General features: G+C 48.1%; 11 protein-coding genes across 11 annotated transcripts; 5 read left to right on the forward strand and 6 right to left on the reverse strand.

Moving 5' to 3' along the window:
* The first annotated feature begins 1,380 nt into the window (after nucleotides 1-1,380).
* Nucleotides 1,381-2,334, forward strand: BGW36DRAFT_381628 (uncharacterized protein). Its single transcript, XM_046216452.1, has one exon. It carries the CDS (start codon nucleotides 1,642-1,644, stop codon nucleotides 2,158-2,160), a length of 519 nt encoding a protein of 172 aa, XP_046070021.1. The 5' UTR covers nucleotides 1,381-1,641; the 3' UTR covers nucleotides 2,161-2,334.
* Nucleotides 2,335-3,655: 1,321 nt separating this feature from the next.
* BGW36DRAFT_192258 (uncharacterized protein) lies at nucleotides 3,656-5,861 on the forward strand. Its single transcript, XM_046209802.1, has 4 exons — nucleotides 3,656-3,677; nucleotides 3,768-4,613; nucleotides 4,667-5,429; nucleotides 5,487-5,861. The coding sequence occupies exons 2-4, from the start codon at nucleotides 3,913-3,915 to the stop codon at nucleotides 5,619-5,621; spliced, it is 1,599 nt and encodes a 532-aa protein (XP_046070022.1). The 5' UTR covers nucleotides 3,656-3,677; nucleotides 3,768-3,912; the 3' UTR covers nucleotides 5,622-5,861.
* A 239-nt stretch (nucleotides 5,862-6,100) lies between these two features.
* Nucleotides 6,101-7,544, reverse strand: BGW36DRAFT_398246 (formaldehyde dehydrogenase; the record flags this gene model as incomplete). The annotated part of the gene is made up of 7 exons (XM_046218388.1): nucleotides 6,101-6,318; nucleotides 6,376-7,013; nucleotides 7,083-7,218; nucleotides 7,274-7,301; nucleotides 7,337-7,387; nucleotides 7,453-7,467; nucleotides 7,524-7,544. 7 exons carry the CDS (start codon nucleotides 7,542-7,544, stop codon nucleotides 6,101-6,103), a joined length of 1,107 nt encoding a protein of 368 aa, XP_046070023.1.
* Nucleotides 7,545-8,669: 1,125 nt separating this feature from the next.
* BGW36DRAFT_428785 (putative mitochondrial intermembrane space translocase subunit Tim9) lies at nucleotides 8,670-9,091 on the reverse strand (the record flags this gene model as incomplete). Its single annotated transcript, XM_046220602.1, has 3 exons — nucleotides 8,670-8,864; nucleotides 8,955-9,024; nucleotides 9,084-9,091. 3 exons carry the CDS (start codon nucleotides 9,089-9,091, stop codon nucleotides 8,670-8,672), a joined length of 273 nt encoding a protein of 90 aa, XP_046070024.1.
* Nucleotides 9,092-9,427: 336 nt separating this feature from the next.
* Nucleotides 9,428-10,127, reverse strand: BGW36DRAFT_428786 (uncharacterized protein; the record flags this gene model as incomplete). Its single annotated transcript, XM_046220603.1, has 2 exons — nucleotides 9,428-9,492; nucleotides 9,539-10,127. 2 exons carry the CDS (start codon nucleotides 10,125-10,127, stop codon nucleotides 9,428-9,430), a joined length of 654 nt encoding a protein of 217 aa, XP_046070025.1.
* A 77-nt stretch (nucleotides 10,128-10,204) lies between these two features.
* On the reverse strand, nucleotides 10,205-11,156 carry BGW36DRAFT_381637 (uncharacterized protein). Its single transcript, XM_046216453.1, has one exon. It carries the CDS (start codon nucleotides 11,061-11,063, stop codon nucleotides 10,437-10,439), a length of 627 nt encoding a protein of 208 aa, XP_046070026.1. The 5' UTR covers nucleotides 11,064-11,156; the 3' UTR covers nucleotides 10,205-10,436.
* A 469-nt stretch (nucleotides 11,157-11,625) lies between these two features.
* BGW36DRAFT_381638 (uncharacterized protein) lies at nucleotides 11,626-12,926 on the forward strand. Its single transcript, XM_046216454.1, has one exon. It carries the CDS (start codon nucleotides 11,736-11,738, stop codon nucleotides 12,723-12,725), a length of 990 nt encoding a protein of 329 aa, XP_046070027.1. The 5' UTR covers nucleotides 11,626-11,735; the 3' UTR covers nucleotides 12,726-12,926.
* Nucleotides 12,927-13,622: 696 nt separating this feature from the next.
* BGW36DRAFT_192534 (uncharacterized protein) lies at nucleotides 13,623-14,408 on the forward strand. The gene has a single exon (XM_046209804.1). The coding sequence runs from the start codon at nucleotides 13,865-13,867 to the stop codon at nucleotides 14,360-14,362; it is 498 nt and encodes a 165-aa protein (XP_046070028.1). The 5' UTR covers nucleotides 13,623-13,864; the 3' UTR covers nucleotides 14,363-14,408.
* Nucleotides 14,298-17,466, forward strand: BGW36DRAFT_192508 (putative Rho GTPase activator). The gene is made up of 3 exons (XM_046209803.1): nucleotides 14,298-14,675; nucleotides 14,882-15,037; nucleotides 15,089-17,466. The coding sequence occupies exons 1-3, from the start codon at nucleotides 14,495-14,497 to the stop codon at nucleotides 17,134-17,136; spliced, it is 2,385 nt and encodes a 794-aa protein (XP_046070029.1). The 5' UTR covers nucleotides 14,298-14,494; the 3' UTR covers nucleotides 17,137-17,466.
* A 163-nt stretch (nucleotides 17,467-17,629) lies between these two features.
* BGW36DRAFT_428790 (GPI biosynthesis protein Pig-F) lies at nucleotides 17,630-18,618 on the reverse strand (the record flags this gene model as incomplete). The annotated part of the gene is made up of 3 exons (XM_046220604.1): nucleotides 17,630-17,762; nucleotides 17,833-18,119; nucleotides 18,202-18,618. 3 exons carry the CDS (start codon nucleotides 18,616-18,618, stop codon nucleotides 17,630-17,632), a joined length of 837 nt encoding a protein of 278 aa, XP_046070030.1.
* Nucleotides 18,619-19,126: 508 nt separating this feature from the next.
* On the reverse strand, nucleotides 19,127-20,546 carry BGW36DRAFT_428791 (putative tyrosyl-tRNA synthetase; the record flags this gene model as incomplete). Its single annotated transcript, XM_046220605.1, has 6 exons — nucleotides 19,127-19,348; nucleotides 19,416-19,648; nucleotides 19,704-19,770; nucleotides 19,827-19,891; nucleotides 19,940-20,371; nucleotides 20,429-20,546. 6 exons carry the CDS (start codon nucleotides 20,544-20,546, stop codon nucleotides 19,127-19,129), a joined length of 1,137 nt encoding a protein of 378 aa, XP_046070031.1.
* Between the last annotated feature and the right edge of the window lie 66 nt (nucleotides 20,547-20,612).

The raw sequence follows: 20,612 nt of genomic DNA on the forward strand, positions 1-20,612 counted from the left end.
TATTTTTTTAACTTTACGCACTATGTAGTCTCCGAGTTTAGAACCTCAATGGTCAGAGGCTTGCAACTCGGTAAGTCTGGAAATTGCAGATTACCTTGATGTAGCATGGATCCTATCTGTGAGCGCAACAATTTTCATGGCTTTCTGTTGTTATAGTATGACGGCTCTTGGTGTGTGGACGAAAGAGCCAAAGGAAACATCGAGCCAAACCCTATCAGATGATATTTACCAATTCCAGTAGCCACCACCTATAGGCTGGATCTGAGTCTCCTGCCTGGCTAGGGTTTTACGCCGATGCAGTCCTTTCATTAATAATATGGCTCATCACTACTTTCCTGTCTCTCTACAAGAACATATGTAGATGATCGACCGTTCAGCGATATCACTCTCAGATAACCTTCTGTAAACGAGTTCTGTAGTTGTCGGGTTGGATAATATGACAACAACCAGTATCCTAAGGTAACTAGTTGATTTGATAAACAGCAGATTCTATTCGTACTGATTATACTATTTTTATCAGTGTGACGTCAGAAGAAACTTGTGCGACTGTCACCGGCTGCTTGGCTGATCGCTATTACTATTTTGAAAACATTACATGCTGAATACAACGTAATCATTTTAATCGCCGATAACAGCCACTTTAGGTTTCAATGTTAGATCTTAAGCCTTTAATTCTGGGGTCGTTGTTATGTTATACATTTCCTTATATGTCAACTGGTACTCTCAAAGTCTAAATATGATCAGCCATCGTGGATACATCAAATTGACATGATGGCAGAAATTTACATTGGTTATTTCGATTATCCTAGCTTCAACGAGTTATAGTATCAATTCTTTTAAATTTTCAAATATACCCGACCCGCACTTCTTACCGGTTTATATTAGGAAAACCAACAACGAAGTCATTGGTTAAATTGCGTCTGTTATGTAAATATCCGTCGACAGGGTATTATCTACCTCATCGAAACTGGGGTAGTCTCAGCCACCGATGCAATGCACAAATAAACTTCGGCGAACCCCTAGAAAACAGCATTAATTTAATAACGGCCCCAGAAGCCGTGCGGAGGCCCCCAGAATATCGAAACTAGTCGACAGCCACGGCGATCTCCGTACTATGTTGATCTCAGCCTTTTGAGGACGATTCCGTGGGGTCCCCGTCTGATCTGGTCCAATTGGGGCAGCACTATTGTAAACGGTTCTGCTTTATATCCATACATAATAATGGTCATTCTAATGAATCAGCGTAAATACTCGATTATGTAACATCGGTTCTGTTACGTAGGGCTTGGGGGCCGGGGGCTTCACTTCGTATACTCTGATTGCTCGATGCCTGTGAGAACGACTCAAATGAGTTTTCAGATGAATAATTGGCGTTTGGCATAGCTTTGTTGGGTTTATTTTCTTGATATGACTGGCGTGAATCAAAAGGATTCTTCTAGTTTGCGCTAACAGATTGAGGTATGACATGAATGACAGTCCCTCCGTTTTACTTCGACCCATATTTACCTATAGTCGGCTTGGCTATATAAGAACCCAACTTTCTCCTGACCAAAGGGTGATATTTTATCTCTGTATTCAAAATAAAACTCTAGAACTCCCAAATTATTCATTCACCTCAGACACCACACCCAAACCGCCATCATGCACCGTCATATTTTCAGTCTCACTACACTTGTTGCTATTCTCGGGCATGTATCCGCTGACTGCCAACTCTCGAATACCCTGACCGAGGCTGAGACATCGCCTGAGACAAGAACAGAACTTTGCATTCCTCAAGGCGAAGGCTCATGGACCTTTGCAATGGACATCAGCGAAGTCGACGTCCCAACTTTCAACGGGGGCGCTCCCTGGGGTGGACTCGCGGGGCACAACGCATACATCATCTACGATAACGCGTGCATCCCAAGGGGTGTATATGGCCCATCGGGCAATGACTGCGGCACTCCTTATGTTATTGAAGAAAACTTTCTCCCTTATGTCCTGACGGTTAAAGACATCGATACCGACCTTGGTGGTGGTTACTTCAAGTTCGCTTATGCAAACGGCTTATACTCAATCGGAAACAATGGATGCACATGCGGGGACCTCTCCAGTGGCCTTGAGGGAGAGCAGGGATGCAAGTGTGCTTTCCCTCTTCAGGGTGAACCGACCAAGGTTTAAACGGAGACTGTGATTGGCCTGTATTCTACCTGAGCAGACAGAGAGGCAAACATCATACCTGACTATCTATGTGTGGGTCTGCAATGCCTGACTTGGACGGTTTTCAAATCGTTACAATAACGTGAAAAATGAGCATATTTTCGTAAATTGGAATTCATAATTGGAATATGATCAGTAGCACTTCGGATAAATGTACAAATAATAAATCTTAGTATGTCGGGATATCGTGAATATCGTGTCGAATCGCGGATATAATGTTACGCCACTCGCCAAAGCGCGAATGCACGACAGCCCTACTTACTCCGTAGCAAATACCAAGTTAACTCTACCGACCAATTCCAGTAAGAGTAACTCGACGTTTTTCATGGGTTTGCTATAAGTCTATGGTTCGGGGTACTTGGGGTGGACCCAAGAACTTCTTAAATCATATTGCTCAGTTTAAACTATTAACCATTACTTGTCATTGACATTAATATAGTAGAGCGCATGCATATAGATGCATGCGAAGCAATGATATTATTCGGATGGGGAATCCTGGATTTATCCTTCGCAGCACGCTTAAATGTTTATCTAGATCGATGTATCAATCAGCTCGCCGTTACGTGTGGCCCTACTATCAAATTTGTGATAGAAAATTACCAGTAAACATGGCACGACATTCGAATACTTGCGCTTGTCTATAAGAATGCACCGCTTGTCCGTGCACGGCGGGCATTCTTGTTGGGGGGAAATGAGTTGAATCTCACACTAATCCAGCTAGTCATGCAGGCACCATCTAGGCCAGTGACGGTGGGGACGAGCGCAGCCGATACCGGGATTCTTGAGACTCCATAGACCATACATCTGGATAATAGGGTAGAGGAGATATTATCCGAGGCCCCGGCCGACAAGGAATGGGTGCGAGAGAAGCGGTCAGTACCTGCACCTCATACTGTAAGAGTACCTTGAGTCTTATCAAGGCACGCAAACAGACGGCTTGCTGGCTAGTGAGGGGCTGGTGCGCTGTGAGTGGCCGCATGCAGCATTAAGCGTGCGCCGAGCCTGGTAAAGGTTCGCACAGACCCGAGTCTGCCCTGAGCACGCGATAATCTCGATAAATAATCATGGTAGAAATGGCAGTTCGACAGCACATCGCACAGTTCAGCAGTGGAGAAGAGAAGAGCGCGATGCTGAGCTGGCGCCAGAGTGGGAGAGAAGAGAGGCGAGAGGGAGAGGGGAGAGGGGAGAGAGGAATAAAGAACGAGGAATAGAGGAAGAGTGAGTGGGTAGAGCCGGAAGGGAAGGCGCGGGACTGTCGCCCGGCCGCGGGGCTCCAGTGATTTTCCATTAACTATTTAACCCGCACTCTCCCTCTGCCTCCCCCCTCCTCCTTTCTGCTCTATCCCAAAGAAAACTCTTCGTTCGTACCTCCTCTGGCCTCCTAGGTCTTTCGTCTTTGCCGTAGCTTTCAAGCAGACAGATCGCTCTTACGAGAGTGATCACACCGCCGGCAACATTTTCTCCACCCACCTTAACTCGTGAGACCCCTTTCCTCTCTTTCGCACGCACTCGCTCCTCAATTATGGCCCGTTCAACAGTCACAATGCTAATGCTAACCCCTTCTACAGTCGTCACCACCCGTACAACAGCGGGCGCACATCCGCTCGAGGAGGGGCGTCCGACTACGCTATTTACACTCTGTAAACAGCTCGCTCCGATTACTTGACAGATCCCTCGCTCCAACTCGCGAACCTGTCACTACTGTCAATTGCAATGGCTCCTCACGCGAACGGTACTAGTGCTGCCTCTGGCGCTGTTGGCGGGTCGGCTGGTGAGAAGACCCCTCTCTTTACGGTTGAGTCTCCCGACGTGGTCTACACTGAGGACGCGATCAAAACTCAGTATGCCTACCACACCACCGAGGTCACTCGCACCGCAGACAACAAGTTTGTCGCCGTCCCCAAGGCCCATGCCTACGACTTCAAGGTCGACCGCAAGGTGGGCAAGGTGGGTATGATGCTGGTCGGCTGGGGTGGCAACAATGGTACCACCGTCACTGCCGGTATCATTGCCAACCGTCGTGGTCTAGTGTGGGATACTCGCGAGGGCAAGCGCGCGGCCAACTACTATGGCTCCGTCGTCATGGGCTCAACTATCAAACTAGGCACCGACAAGTCTGGCCAGGAAGTCAATATTCCCTTCCACGACATGCTCCCTATGGTTCACCCGAATGACTTGGTCATCGGCGGCTGGGACATCAGTGGATTGGGCCTGGCGGACTCCATGGACCGCGCCTGTGTCCTGGAACCTTCTCTCAAGGAGTTGGTTCGCAAGGAAATGGCCGAGATGAAACCTTTGCCCAGTATCTATTACCCAGACTTTATCGCTGCTAATCAAGAAGATCGCGCGGACAATGTCATTCCGGGTTCCAAGGCTTCCTGGGAGCACGTCGAGCACTTGCGCAAGGACATTCGGTAAGTGTATTAAAATAGTATAGTTATTTGTAGCACATGCTAATTTCAGACAGTGACTTCAAGGAACAGAATGGATTGGATAAAGTCATTGTTCTGTGGACTGCTAACACCGAGCGTTACGCTGATATCATCACTGGCGTCAACGACACTGCTGACAACTTGATCAACGCGATCAAATCCGGTCACGAGGAAGTGTCTCCTTCTACAGTGTTCGCCGTGGCATCCATTCTCGAGAACGCGCCCTTCATCAACGGATCCCCACAAAACACCTTTGTCCCCGGTGCCATTCAATTTGCCGAGAAGTACAACGCATTCATTGGTGGCGATGACTTCAAGTCGGGACAGACCAAGATGAAATCAGCTCTTGTTGACTTCCTGATCAGCGCTGGTATTAAGCTCACCTCGATTGCAAGCTACAACCATCTCGGTAACAACGATGGCAAGAACCTGAGCTCACAGAAGCAGTTCCGCTCCAAGGAAATTTCCAAGTCTAACGTTGTCGACGACATGGTTGCCGCCAACTCTGTCCTGTACAAGGAGGGCGAGCACCCCGACCACACCGTCGTCATCAAGTACATGCCAGCTGTTGGTGACAACAAGCGTGCTCTCGACGAGTACTACGCGGAGATCTTCTTGGGTGGTCACCAGACCATCAGCATTTTCAACGTGTGCGAAGACTCTCTCTTGGCCTCCCCGTTGATCATCGACCTTGTTGTCGTTGCCGAGCTGATGACTCGCGTCAGCTGGAAGACCAAGGATGCTGAGGAGTACAAGGGATTCCACAGCGTTCTCAGCGTTCTTAGCTACATGCTCAAGGTATATCCTCTTCACTTTCATTTTGCTTTAGTGTATACATGATGCTAATATAGCCAGGCTCCTCTGACTCCTCCCGGAACCCCCGTCGTCAACGCTCTTGCCAAGCAGCGTGGCGCTCTCACCAACATTTTCCGTGCCTGTATCGGTCTTCAACCTGAGTCAGACATGACTTTGGAGCACAAGCTTTTTTAATGCAGCAGACCTTAAGCCAAATAACATGGCATGCGGATGGAGATGATCGATTTGATTTAGTGCAGCCTGACCCCTAGTCGTTCTTTAGATAGCAATCATCAAACATCAAAGTTGATTGTTGAATTTCCTTCATATTGTAGACGTGATACATATTTAAATAGCTACCCCCACCTCTTTGCTCTAGTACTCGCGTGATTGAGGACCTTGTGGAAGGGCAGCCGTAATTATTTAAAGTCGAACCTGATCCATACTTCTTCGATCAACATATATTACTCTTTATCAATCTAATTGATCCTCACATTACGTGATGAAACAATCTAACTGGACCCAATTTCAAGTCATTACGCCCAACATTCTTGACATATACTGTTAAAAAGGAAATGAAAAGTACATTTTGTTCATCTCGCTAATTATTAATGATTCCAATAACCGAACCAAAACACGCATTTCATTCACTCACTCGTTCGTTCGTCGTTTCCTTACGCCCTCGCGTCAACAACGCATCGGATACAGTCACCCGCCTTCATCTGCTCAAATGCCTCGTTGATGTTGGCCAAAGGCTCACGGTGCGTGATGAATTCGTCGACCTTGAGCTGGCCGGTGAGATAGTCGTCGACGAGGTCGGGGAGTTGTGAGCGGCCCTTGATGCCACCAAAGGCGCATCCTTTCCAGACGCGGCCGGTGACGAGTTGGAAAGCTGGATATGTCAGTTTAAGACACTGTGTGCCAGGAAAGGTTGAGGTGCAAGACTTACGACGTGTCGAAATCTCCTGGCCAGCAGCTGCAACACCAATGACAATACTCTGGCCCCACCCCTTATGGCACGCCTCTAGCGCAGCACGCATCACTCCAACATTGCCCGTGCAGTCAAAGGTATAGTCGCAGCCACCATCCGTCATCTCGATGAGTTTCTCCTGCACGCTCTGGCCATTCAATTTGGTCGGGTTGACAAAGTCCGTGGCGCCGAACTTCCTCGACCACTCCTCTTTCTTATCATTCACGTCGACGACGATGATCTTTCCAGCCTTGTTCTTCACCGCGCCTTGGATGACCGAGAGCCCGACACAGCCGGCGCCAAACACGGCCACGTTCGAGCCTTCTTCCACCTTGGCTGTGACAACTGCGGCGCCATAGCCGGTCGTGATTCCGCAGCCAAGCAGGCAGGTTTTGTCCGTGCCGGCCTTGTCGGTCACGGCGACTACCGAGATGTCTGCGACGACGGTGTACTGTGAGAATGTCGACGTGCCCATAAAGTGCAGGATGTCTTTGCCGCGGGCCTTGAACCGCGATGTTCCATCCGGCATGACGCCTTTGCCCTGCGTCGCGCGGATCTTGCCGCACAGGTTGGTCTTGCCTGAGATACAGAACTTGCATTCTTTGCATTCGGGGGTGCTTTGTTATGGTCAGCCGGTGTCGAAGTCGTAAGGGGTTGAAGTAAGAGATGGAACTGGGTTTACGCACTAGAGAGCAACGACATAGTCGCCGGGCTTCACATTCGTCACGCCGTCACCCACCGACTCGACAATTCCAGCGCCCTCGTGGCCGAGGATAACAGGGAAAGCGCCTTCGGGGTCCTTTCCAGAGAGGGTGTATGCGTCTTGGCGGGGATAAGTTAGTTTGTCGGAGCGGCCTGCGTGGGGAGGGATACCCACCTGTGTGGCAGACTCCGGTATGGTGAATCTGGATGCGGACTTCATGTGCTTTGGGGGGGCAACCTCGACGTCTTCCACGGATAAGGGCTGGCCAGCACCCCAGGCAATGGCAGCCTAATTTATTGATGCATGGTAAGTATATGGTTTATTTGGTGGTCGTCCTGCTGGTGGGGGTTTACCTTGCAAGTAATGGTCTGCGATGGTTAGCAGCTGCGACATCGGGATGCTATCAGTAGGATCTCCAACTCACCTTTCCAACAGTCTCAGCCATATTCTCGTCTATGCCGAGCAATCGATGGATGGTGATTGATCAATGATGTCGATGGCAAATAGACTTCAATGTTATGGAAGTTATCGTCGACGCGCGCAGAAAATAGGTGTGCGGGAGTTGAGAAAGAGACACGATAGTGAAAGCAAAGAAAAGAAAATCAAGAACCAAACCGGCAGGTGTTCTCCAGCTCGCAATATATAATGGAATGGACCGGAGCTGCAGTGGGGAATGGGCTGCTTTCATGAGGAGAACATGACATCTTGCTTGCTCGGTGATGGTGGGGTAGGATGGAGCCGGTGAGGGGCACCATATCGTACATGTACAACCACTGTATGTGCTGACTAGTGTCTGTGTCTCCCCTCACCAGTATCTCCTCGACCGGCTGCAGCTCAATTCTGCTCCGATTCTGCTGATAATTGTAGACGGACTGCGGGGCGGATGTAATCAAGTCCGACTCATAGCAGCCATGTTCAGGAAATTGGAGTAGCGGAGCGGAAATCCACGGCTCAGCCAGTTTGGAGATAGTAGGTAAGATGGCAGATAAGAAAAGATATCGTAACACGCGGCGATCCCATAATTGCTGCTTTGATAGAGATAGAAGCTGTCTAGGACAATTTGCCCCAATTTAAATAGTGTCCTAATCTGGTAGTATTATCCCGGCTATCCCACAAGTACATTCCATACAGATCACGACCTTACAATCGTGTGTCGTGTCCGAGGTTATTCACTACCAGTTACGACACAGTTCACGCTCTGACAAGCTAATCCACAATTCCAACATACTAATATGCCTGGCTATATGTTCATATAATTAACCCACAGAACAACAGGTTCAGATGATATCGATTTCATAATCTAACCCGACGCTCAGCACCCGAGTAATACCTGACCCGAGTCCATACAACAATTTGACAGTAACGATACGATGTGATGACAAGAATGATATAGTACAGAGAGCAAAAGAGGAGAATGTCTAGCAACACATAGATGGAAATCGAGACTGGCTAGTCTCCGTCATGAACGCGGCCGATCAAAAAATATTATATAAGGATATAACCGAATAAACTGTCCCCCAAAAATGATGAGTTGGGTATATTCCTCGGATATGTAGATTTCAACGCAAATTTATCGCCCTGGCAATTGCCCAGACTGCATCATCGCGGCGTTTTGTTCCTGGAATCGCTCGCCTAGACGAGCCGAGCTCTTTAGGTATTTGTCGACGCAGCGCAGGACGCAGCCCTCTTCGCGGGAGACGAGAGACTTGGTGGTGAAATCGTTCACGCAGTCGTCGAAGCAGCGCTGCACGAGACGAGAGTACATCTACAGAGTAGCCAGTTAGCAGGCAATGGCAATTGATTGCAAGATATAGACATCGAGAAGAATTAGCTAGAGGGGATAGGTGAGGTGTACCTGCATAAACTCCTTCATTTGCTTCTTCTCCATGCGAGCAGCCAGCTCACGCTGTTCCGAAGCATTGAGGCTGAGAAAAATTGGTTAGCACGCGACGTTCATTGCAAGTCGACAATCGGCAGCGCTCACCCTTCCATTTTGATATAAAGAGGTTATTCGATAGTCGATAATATACAGATGAAACGGTGAAGGAAAATAGGTGATTTAGCTTGTTTGGATTTTGTTTCCTTCTCTCGACTATTTCTGAAGCTCTTCCGCAGCTGGTCGGATCTCTTCAGGCGGAACAACCTGGCTCCGGGCACGTGACTAACATCTGCTGAGTCAGCATATGGTGGCACGTGATCTCTCGAGAGGTGATTCTGATACATATGGCAAGGTTGACTGCCATGGTGAAATAGGCATGGTTTACATTCTCTTAGTGTCTGTCATATTCTAGATGCTACCTCCATCCTTTTCCCGCCTTGGGAACACGGCTAGAGAGAGTGATCGATCGCTTCTTGTGAATTGCTGGTTGCTTTGGGAAAAAAAGAACGAAGATCTAGAATAGTCAATAACGTTACAGATATATGGGCAAGTTAGACTACCTCGTGTTGTAGTCTGACTCTCCAAGTCCGGTCGCACAGCGGCATCATTGGGCCATATTTTGCTAGAATGAGATGATATGGCGGTAGTTTTGACGCCTCTCAGACTAAGAGCCATTGCTTCCTTAACATAGCAGTATTTCTGTGGTGCGCCAGCAAGCCATCCGTTGGCTTTCAGCTGCAGCAGAGTGATTGGACTCTCCAAAGCTTCCAATGTCAGAATCTCATACGCGAATTTTCCGTCCGCGAGCTTCCCTTGGTTGAAGTCGGAATTACGGATGAAACCACCGTCGACAACCTCTCCGGGGCGCTTTCCGTTGCTTACTTCTGCAATATACTTAATAGCAGATACTGGGCTTGGTTCGTATATCCAGAAACGTGTAACGGTGCTTGGAAGAAGGTATGCTCGAAATTCATGATTCTTCTTCAGACAGACAATGTGATCAAGATGAGGCTGCCGGATTGAGATGATTATATCCGACTTAGTGGTTGACGCCATAGGAATAGAAAGGATGTTTTGTATAATCGTCTTTATAGAAAGAACGTCGCTTGCTCCGATTTGGTTTGGCACAACCTGGACATCAATGATCATGTCGCGTCTTCCGACCACGTTATATTACATATTTCAGCACGTGATACAATGCCTCAATTACATGTTAGTAACAAGAACGTGCAGTGCCCCAAAGCTCTTAGACCAATGAGAGCGGCCGCCGCTGCAGTGAGGTGGCTTAGCCAATGGCAGCACCAGCTACAGTGGAAATCGATATGATCATGGCCAAACGCCCTTTCTATCATTCCTTCCATGTCGACTTGTCTATAGTCGATCTTTTCTTCCGGGCCAACAACGGTTAAGCAATATAGTGACCGACCCTTTACGGAAGTGAGATTCGCCCACGTTCCTTCAGGGCCGATGAACATGTAGCCTCGGCCATTTCGAAGCTATGGTACCGTGCACGATCGTCGACTCTGGTAATAACGCTAGTTGAGTATCCAAGGTCAATCCCATTGAAGGGAATACTACTCTTTGAACCGTACTGGTAAGACCATCACAACCTGCCAGTTCCCAAGCACGAGTATTTTCCATCCTGCTGCCTTCAACATGCGTGAGAAAGCAAGTATCATCCTGTTCACGAACACTAAATTCTATCCCGTAGCGGATATCTTCCGCCTCTTGTCTCATAAAAGCGCGAGCAAGTAGTGGGTCAAACCATAATTGCGGACAGAGAACTTGGAGGGAAGGGCGTCGGAAGACGGCCGACGAAACGGCCATTGAGAGCTGTGCAAAAACTATGTCACGAGAGACATCGTTAGGAAATCCTACATTAGCAACGTCATCCCGGACGCCGAGGATTCGGCAGAACTCCATACCGCGATCGTTGGGATAGTCGGCCTTAACGAGGAGCTCCGTCTCTGTGCTAGAATTAGTTCGATGATTGTCGAATGCAAGCCGCGTCGTTCGAGGATCTAGTGCAAGTGCAAGGCCGGGCCCGACGCCGACGATGAGTACGTTGATGGTGTTTGTATCCATAATCTCCTGGAGTTATGTGTCGAAAAGTAACCCGTGATACGTTGCAACTCAATTTATTGATTTCTAGACTTCAAGAATAATACTGGAATACCGTACTGTAGAAAATTGCTTTGATTCTAACCATATTCCTTATTATTTCATAGGCCATCAAGATAACTGTCCCAGCACTCGGAGTGAAATCATCCCGATACCAAGTTACCCAATGCCAGTAACAATGTCATCACACAACCTGTTTTCAAATCCGGAAATATAATTTTACCTGCGGATATATAAGACGCCCTAGTCGATTATCACCGTTGGTTTTGCGTATGAAACTATCCATTACAATATAATTTTTGGTTATGAGTCCCTTCTTACCGGATATTACCTCGGACTTAAGCATGAATATATACTATCGACCCACAGAGGTAGAACTCGGATGAAATCAATGAGCCTACAGAGTTTATCTGCATCTGTCAAGTTCCACTAAACTTAATCCGTAACCGCATGCATTAGTGAGAAATCTACTCAGGGGTATCAATTGGTATCTAAAACAAAACAATTCTTAAACAATATCTATCAAGAGGCTGTCAACAAGTGAACTATATGGCTCCTTCTTTACAATAAAACCTTGAGCAATGATTGACAGCGACATCTGGATTATATCCTAAAGTTTGCTCAAATCATTCAACAATGGTGACATTTCTACCTAAAGGTTGCATCACCCTTGAGGAGCATACCACGCTCCTGTCTCTCGGAGATGAAAGCCCTTTTTACACGGAAATATGGAAAACCTTTCCAAATGTCCGTCAAGCTCTCCTCGATAAACACGACCGACGTCTTGTTGATATGGATACCGGACACGTCTCTTTTCAGATTCTATCCCAGCTTCCTGGGATTGGAAATGAGAACCCTGACGGCTGCCGAGCTTCCAACGACGAGTTGGCGGGAATCGTACAAAACAATCCCACCCGTTTTGGGGGGTTTGCTGCGCTTGCCATGGCCTACCCAGACGAAGCAGCTCAGGAGCTTGAGCGGGCGGTTACACAACTTGGACTATTGGGAGCAATGATAGATAATCATCTACCAGACATGTCACATTACGACTCAGAGAAATACTGGGCTGTTTTCGAAACCGCTGAGCGGCTTGACGTTCCCATCTACATCCATCCAGCCCCGGCATCAAAGCAAGCAATGGCAGAGAGATTCCAAGGAAATTACACCGATATCGTCGCGACGGGACTCTCAACTGGAGCCTGGGGGTGGCATGAGAACCTCGGTCTGCACGTGGTCAAGCTGTATGCTGCTGGGCTCTTTAAGCAGTTCCCAAACCTCAAGCTTATCATCGGTCACATGGGTGAAATGATCCCGATGATGATTGATCGAATTGACCGGTTGAAATTCTTCAAGAAGGAGGGCCTAGGCAGTTTTAGTGAGGTTTGGGAGAAGAATATATGGGTCACGACAAGTGGGATTTTTAGCGTGAGAACCCTCGAGATGTTGTTAAAAGTTACGCCGCTTGGCCATATTCTTTATAGTGTTGATACTCCCTTTGAGCGGAGCGAGACGGGTTGGGAGTTTATTGAACGTATCAAGAAGAGTGGTATTCTGACTGACAGCGAACTTGAAGACTTTGTCTATGGAAATGCTAAAAAATTATTAAAGATTGCTGAGATTACTTGAGCTCGTTATTCCCTAATAAATGATTATCTGAGATTCTGGCCATGAGTATATCCGCTGAATATCAATACTCCAGACATAGAATACTCTCAACACCTTTTAACTTCACAAATATCGGTAAACACTTTTAGAATACAAGCTTGAAAATTGCTCATCTAACCGAGTAGACACTTTTTCATTGGTAGGTCGATCCAAGTGTTCTTATAGATTCATGATTGTTGTAGTTTACAGGAAAGAAAGGTGGTGTAAAAAATCAACTGGGATCTCTACCACTCAATAGTTCCATAATTTCAGCTCAGTTGAGAATTATTATTTCAATCCTCGTAAAAATTTGAGAAATATGGTTGTCTGACATCATACTGCGAGTATAAATAGCATCTGTCAGTGTAGGATTGACCCTTGGGGCAGGGCATTTAATTAAATTTATTAACGTTAGATAATTACTCTTTTTTTCTTTTTTTTTTAAATTTATAACTTTTGAAGTCAAACATAAAAAATTACTTCTTTGTATTGATATCTAGGGATGTTTTATTTCATTTTATTATTAGCATGCGTTCCTGGCTTGGGACACGGCCAGTCCCTGACAGACAGATTGTTTGGAGTATACTAAACATGGATCCGAGACATCTTGCCTTAGCCTGGTGCTGGATCGCCTAATACGACTGGGCGGGACCATGGCGAGACCATGGCCTGAGGATCCAGGAACCAGAAAAAACAGGGATCGGCGGACTATAGCAGGGGCGGATACGTTCTAGAAGAGCGTGCACAAAATCATCAAAATTACTATCCCACAGCAGGCGGAGTACTGGAACAAACGGCATCCAACGAGGGGCGGTGTTGTAAGCCTCGGGATGTCTTGTCGCAATGGAACCACGGATGAGGGCTGCCAGATTGAGGGGGCCGCTGCCAATTTTAAATGACATGTAATATTAATATTAACAGTCACACTAAAATCACGCCGCAGTGCACACGCAGGAGAGAAAATCGAGAGCAGCAGTCGCTCCAGAAGCCCTTGTAATAATAGAAGAGCCACTAGTCCAAAAGTAGCCTAGCTGTAGCGGGCCTGGCCGTTGCCTCAGGCTGCAAGGCTTCAGCTTCCCGTGACTGCGGCGCACAGCAGGGACGGCAGGTGCCAGGTCGTCATGGCTGCGACTCTAAAGACACGACATGGTTGTTGGTGTTGCACAACAGCATCACTCCTGGTTGTCATCAAACAGCCCCAGCCCAGTCGAAGCACATCGCTCGCTCCTGCGCCCGAGCCGCCTCAGAAAAAAAAATCCTATTATCGTGCCACTGCCACTACTGTACCACACACCTGGACTCATCCTGAGCCGCCAGCCCAGACCCATCCCAGCAACGATAACGTTAATGGTTTAGTTTACCAGCTACCGTCATCGTTGGCTCCCAACCTCCCTTTCTCTCATCGATCGCCCTTCTGCCCCTCGTCAGCAAAACCACGCATCAGCAGTCTCATCGCGCCAGATCCCCATTTTCCTTTCCCTTCCGACTCCCCCAGGTTATCCGCTCGTCGCTCCCGGACTCTTGTCGCCTCGGCCTACGTCCCTCGATCCGCCCGTCTGTCGCATCCAGCACAGTACACTGACAACAACTGGTATACCTGTTCCCCCTCTCGGAGCTGAAGGGGCCCACACCACCACAGCCAATCCCAAAGACCTTGGGAAAGGCGTGAAGTCGAAATAATTTCACCATAGCTGTGCTCACCTCGCCAGTGTCAATCGATTACGGTCGCACGCAGCACCACCTCTCGCATCATGACGACTGGCAGTTCCCAGCCGCTTGGGACACACGCAGCTATCCAGTCCTTTACACGGAGCCCTGCCCAACCAGCTTCACAACCAGAGCCAACACTGCCTGCTGCGCCGACAAAGCGAGATCTCGCATCCTGGTGGAAAACATTCAAGCGCAACAATAAAAAAGATGAGGAAAATAAAGGTATGTGGTGTTCAGCTGCACACAGAAACATTAGTCGCACTCGTGACTGGTTCAGATCAGTCGTGCACGACTCATTCTACACCAGTGCGGATCATGCTCTAATTTCTCTTTATTCGCTTGTTTGTACATGTATACTTTTGTCAGAATATTATTCCTTGGTTATGTCAGCTCTAATGAAGCCGCCTGCTAACTGGATTCTTCCCCAGGCCGAACTCAAGGCGGAATCTTTGGCGTCCCACTCAATGTCAGCATCAAATATGCTAACGTCGCCATTTCTCTCACCAACGACAAAGGCGAAAGTTTCATATACGGCTATGTTCCCATTGTCGTCGCAAAATGCGGAGTATTCTTGAAGGAGCAAGGTACGTAATTAGTCACATATACTACCTACTACGGCGCTAAGCAGCTTGCAGCCACCGAAGTCGAAGGTATTTTTCGACTCAGTGGCTCCGCGCGACGAATTAAAGAGCTACAGGAAATATTCGACTCCGCAGAGCGCTATGGAAAAGGTCTGGATTGGACGGGATATACAGTTCATGATGCGGCAAACATCCTCCGTCGTTATTTGAATCAGTTGCCAGAGCCCATCGTCCCTCTTGACTTTTATGAAGCATTCCGGGAGCCGCTCCGAAACCATCAAGCCCAGGCTGTGGGAAGCACCGAGACGAAAGACGATACTGGCGACTTTGACTATGAAAAAGCCGTCGCTACATATCAACAACTCATCAGAGAACTTCCTCCTTTAAACAAACAATTACTCCTGTATATCCTAGATTTGCTCGCAGTTTTCGCCTCCAAGTCCGAGAAGAATCGCATGACTTCAGCCAACCTTTCGGCTATCTTTCAGCCTGGCTTGCTTTCGCATCCATCTCATGACATGGCACCGAATGAATATAGACTCAGTCAAGACGTTTTGATTTTCTTGATCGAAAACCAGGACAATTTCCTGTTCGGAATGAATGGCACCGCGGCAGATCCACAAACAGTGAAAGAGTTCCAGAACAGTGCCGCTGCCACTGCCCCGACGAAGGCGGCTGGTCTACGTCGCTCTGCGTCAAATGCTAGTGGGGGTGCTGACAGTTTGAGGAAATACGAAAACCTTCGTCGGAACGTGTCCGTGTCGTCTCGAAATTCCGGCAATACTCAAAGTCCTGGTACACCTACCTCAACGACTAATACTGTAAAGCGAAGCAATACTGTTCCTTCTAAGAAATCGCCTGCTTTGATCGCCTCAAGGCGAGGCCGAAATGGAGAGCCGACCACCCCAACATCTGCAGGACTACCACCTCCTACAGAGACAGAGCAGAATCGCCCAACCGAGAATTTAACAGATACGGTGACCCTTCCGACAGTCAACTCTACAGAGCCTATCACGTCACAAACCGTATCAGAACAACCGACGGAACGTTCGCAGTTCTTGGACCCAAATGCTACACCAACGTCGAATGTTGTTACTCCTACCAAGGAACGCAAACTGTCTAACTTCTTCACAAAGTCTCCACCTACCGTCCCGGAACAGAAAGAGGTGCGCCAGCCAAACCGTTTGAAGAAAAAGCGGATCCCAGGTAGCACAAATGCTAGTGCTCAGAGCTCCAGCCACTCTCTCAGTGGTGGCATTTCCAATGACTCGACCCTCCTGCAATCTACATCCCAAGTGCCAACTCCGGTGCCGGCCACCTCAAATGAAGGTACTCCCACAATACAAGAGACTGAGCCCGTGCCACCTGTGTCGACTGAGGGCAGTCACCATCATCACCAACCGTCCGAAAGCACACTCAAACCCCATCGTTCTCGATCGCCCTCGATGCACTCAAAGTCGTCTTTCACCGACCACTCAGAATTTGAGCAAGGTGACGATACATCAAAAGCAGAAAAGAGGGAACACCGAAAGAGCTGGCGGTTTCCTCTCTCACGACAAAATCATGAACAGCCTTCATCGCCACCCTTAGTTGGGCTGAATTCTGGAGCTGAATTCAGCTCGAGCTCTATTGGCAGCTTCAATCAACCTCAGCGTAGCTTTGCCAACGACTCGCATGCTCCCAGCACAGATATCACGTCAACACAGGATACTGATATCGGGCGATCCACCAGTAATCTCCGCGAAGGTGCCATATCTCCAGAGCCAGAGAAGCGCAGTATCTTTGAAAAGATCAAGGCAAAGGTTGCACCCAAAAAGGATGGCAGCGATCGTGGTAAGAGTCCACAACGCTCGGACTTCCCTCCTGCAAACGATCCACCCCAAGTTGAAGAAAAGAAGCAGCCACAAATTGAGCAACCGACAGAGGTCGCTCCAGAAAGCAGCAACGCACCCGCGCCACAACCAGCGCCACAACCAGCGCAAGACTCGGTTCCCGTCTCTACCACTGCAGCTCCTGAGACCACTGCTGCTGATCCTGCTGTTGCTTTAACTCCTGCCACTCCGGTTTCGGCTCCAGCCCCGACAACAGAAGGTTCCAAATAAACGATAAAACCGGCCGTCAGGAATGATATGAGATTTCTTTTCTGTTAGCAAGAATCACGATGTTGAAAAGTTGTTTTTCCTTAATACCCCGTGTGTCGTATAGCTTGTTTATTTACTCGATTATTTCCTTCTTTGCAACTGTTCAATTCCTCGAACACACGTACTTTTACTTTCGATACCTTTTGTCCTATGAGATCTTGATACCGCCTTTTTGCTACTCATCACTTTTTTCACTTTTCCGTGTCTCTTTCTATTGACTTACGTGTATGACCTGAATAGTGGAGGGTTTTTATTCTTCTCGTGTGTGAGCGATAAACTACTATTACTTGTTCCCATCGGCGGTGGACCACATCAATAGCCTTGGCGTTGGCTTGTATCTGTCATTACTATTTGGGAATCAGAAGACTTTCCTCTTTTCATATTTTACATACTCAAACAAGTCATCCAGCTTCCACCTCAATATAATTATAAATGCCAATCGTAATTATTTCCCCTATTCAGAAGGCTTGTTGAACTGGATCCGCTTCCCGTATAAAAGAGGAGTCCTGGCAATCAATTGCCCAACCGCATATCCCAGATAGGCCCCCGTCAATACCGTGATCGGATATGCCTGCCACGGCCGATCCCTAAACCCTCGTCAGCACCTGTCCCCCTATTCACTCAACATACAAAATTGCTGCAGTATATATCACTTACCAATCCAATGGAATCGGCACAGCACCCAACCAAGCACCCACCCCGGTCCCCAACGCCCCTCCCCATACCGCATCCGCCGGCCGCGAAAACGCCCACACCTGCATCCACACCACACCATCCACCCCGTGCACATACACCAACGGCGTCACCGCCAACAGCGCCATGTGCGCGGCAGCCAGAATTGTATGCGCGTTGTGCGTGGTGAAGGGGGCGCCGAAGAGGACGAGGAGGAGGGCGAGGACCGGCGTGCCGAGGAGGAAAGTTAGTGTTAGGGAGAGGAATGACGCCTATATAGCACACACAAGTCAGCTTCTTTTGCACACTCTTTCTTTTTAATGATGTGTAACGAGATAGGACAATCGAGCGCACCGTGAGTCTCTTGAATACCCCATCACCCTTCGACCCCCCGTGCCCGATTTTCTTCCTGTACCCAGTCTTCCCGCTTTTCACTACCCCGCTGGTACCAGGCGTTGATGGGGAGGCTTCGGTGGTGGGATTAGCAGGATGTGCGTTATGCGTGCCCGCCTGTGGTAGACACGTCACTGCATAAGCCACCTGCAGGGCGGTATAAACGGGTAAGTCGGTCAATAGGGTCGACACGGGGTCGGCGACCAGGGCTGGGAAGCGCACGCCGTAGAGGGCTAGGAGCAGCGCGGGATGCACATGAGAATAGGTCTGGGCGGCGGGGGTTGGGAGGATGTCGACGGTGGGAGGGCCCGAGGAGATTGGTTTTGTTGTTGGCGAGTCCGGAGCTTTGATGCTTGGTGTTGAGACAGGGGATGACATATTGTGGAGTTGCAGAGGGAGGGCTGGGTTGAGGCTTCTTTTAGTAAATCATTGAGTGGTTAGTTGGATTTTAGAGTATTGAAAGAGAGTGAGTTTGTTTATTGAAGAAGGAGGTTTAGGATTGTTGAATGTGCTGGCATGGTTAAGATGTCCGCCCCAAGTTCAAATGTTCTACGTCTCCGGCTAGTGGATCTCCCGTTATCATAAAGACGGAAGCTCATTGGCTGAGCATCGATTTCTATAACAATGCGACTCATTTATTGGGTGAGATAAAAATATAAAGATTACATAGTTAGGAAGGGAAATATAATAAGGTGTAAATTAGCGTTTTGCTAATTGCATCAATTGATATCATGTGATGTATGCGAGGCTGTGATAAAACGTGCTAAACACAAACGATATATCGATGTGTATGTTCCTAGGGCCACGCGACAAGGTGACCGGCTAGCCTCTTCACTTTGGAGAGGTATCGACAATTGTACTCAGATGGAGTAGTTCATAAGTAAATCTAAGCCTTCGGGTGCTCTGCAATCTCTTGTTTCTCGTTAGCTCCTGGGTAACGGGAACCCTTATCCTTGACCTTCTTCTGCTTCTTCGGTACGACTGCAGGTGGATAAGCCTTTAGAGTGATCTCTTGCCACTCAGGCGAGTCTTGGTAAGCTTTTTGAATAGGTGCCATAAGGCTGTTCAAGGCATCTGCAACAGCAGGCTTTAGGAGTTGTGGTGTTAACTAATAAATACTTGGTTAGTATGCCCGCTTTAATCAAAATTGATTCGGAATAAGCCTATCAACATACAATATCGTTTGTATAATCGTCTTTAAGTTGTTGGATATTTGTGTAGATCAAGGGTTCGGCATCTCGGCGTTCCACACGGAATTCTTTTTTTCCATTAAGAATGGCTGCAGGAAGTAAGACGAATTCGATGAGTGCAACAAGGCCGTTGTCTTCAATAATCTTGGGAGCTGCTTTGGATTTGCGGATCTTTTTGGCGACATCTTCAGGCGGGTCGAGGAGGTCAATCTTGCTATCTATTCGGTTTTAGCGGATGCTCTGACAGAGAGATAGTGGGTGTTAGGGTTCTACCTTGATCGCTAGAACTCATTTTGCCTCCCATCAGGCCAGGAACCATAGGCGTAATAAGATGCGCGCGCTAGGTTTTTTTTAGCTCATTTTTTAGGATGCTGGCTTGTTTTATGGAAGCCTTACCTTTCGATATCCGAGTTTAGGTAGCCACTCCGTTGCCGCCACGAAAAGCTTCCTCTGGTCAATACCTGTCTATTGTTAGGTGGAATATAAAAGAAAGATATGCTGAGGCGTACCTCCTAGTTCAGCATCAACCTTGAGATACTCCTCGTCGAGAACTTGGAGGATAGGATAGAGAAGGCCGCTCAATGGAGCATTGCTGGATTGCTTGACAATCTCGGCACCGGCCTTCCTGGCATCATGCTCAGAGGTTAAGGCTGATAAGCGGTAAACATCCATCACATAGTCGACATTTCGCTGGTAGGAACTCCCAAGCACGAACTCAAGCTTTTCTGTTGATACACCAACCGCCTCCAGGATTGCTGTGATAATCTTTTGATAATATTTGACGCGATTCTCGACCAATTCAAATGGCGCTTTCATGGAATCTAAAAATGCGTGTACATCGGCAAGGAGTATCACCACTTCGCATCCTGCTGCTAATAGCTGCGCTATCTTAATCGCCGGTGTAAAATAGCCAGTATGGGGTCTTCCTGTCGTCGCCGTGCCTGAAAAGATTATATTAGCTGGTATTGCTGGCTAGTGTGAAGGTGGTGAGTCATTACCGAAGTACACACGCGGGTTGCGCCCCTCCGCGAGGATGCTCTCAAGCAGCTCAGGGTTAAGGATCTCGGCGAGATTTTCGCGTATAAGATCAAATCTTGCCTGTGCGGAGGAGTCCATTGTGAAGCCTGGCAGATCGCCAGTTGCAATAAACAGAGATACAAAAGAGAGGGGCAACAAAAAAAA

The sequence above is a fragment of the Talaromyces proteolyticus genome (genome assembly GCF_021365285.1).
Source record: "Talaromyces proteolyticus strain PMI_201 chromosome Unknown BGW36scaffold_8, whole genome shotgun sequence".
Classification (NCBI taxonomy): Eukaryota; Fungi; Ascomycota; class Eurotiomycetes; order Eurotiales; family Trichocomaceae; genus Talaromyces; species Talaromyces proteolyticus.

Coding starts and splice junctions, on each gene's coding strand:
- BGW36DRAFT_381628 (XM_046216452.1), top strand. CDS start 1,642: ATGCACCGTCATATTTTCAGTCTCACTACACTTGTTGCTATTCTCGGG.
- BGW36DRAFT_192508 (XM_046209803.1), top strand. CDS start 14,495: ATGACGACTGGCAGTTCCCAGCCGCTTGGGACACACGCAGCTATCCAG. Junction 14,676..14,881: donor AAAAGATGAGGAAAATAAAG/GTATGTGGTGTT, acceptor ATTCTTCCCCAG/GCCGAACTCAAGGCGGAATC. Junction 15,038..15,088: donor AGTATTCTTGAAGGAGCAAG/GTACGTAATTAG, acceptor AGCAGCTTGCAG/CCACCGAAGTCGAAGGTATT.
- BGW36DRAFT_381637 (XM_046216453.1), bottom strand. CDS start 11,063: ATGGATACAAACACCATCAACGTACTCATCGTCGGCGTCGGGCCCGGC.
- BGW36DRAFT_381638 (XM_046216454.1), top strand. CDS start 11,736: ATGGTGACATTTCTACCTAAAGGTTGCATCACCCTTGAGGAGCATACC.
- BGW36DRAFT_192258 (XM_046209802.1), top strand. CDS start 3,913: ATGGCTCCTCACGCGAACGGTACTAGTGCTGCCTCTGGCGCTGTTGGC. Junction 4,614..4,666: donor CACTTGCGCAAGGACATTCG/GTAAGTGTATTA, acceptor AATTTCAGACAG/TGACTTCAAGGAACAGAATG. Junction 5,430..5,486: donor TTCTTAGCTACATGCTCAAG/GTATATCCTCTT, acceptor TAATATAGCCAG/GCTCCTCTGACTCCTCCCGG.
- BGW36DRAFT_192534 (XM_046209804.1), top strand. CDS start 13,865: ATGGCTGCGACTCTAAAGACACGACATGGTTGTTGGTGTTGCACAACA.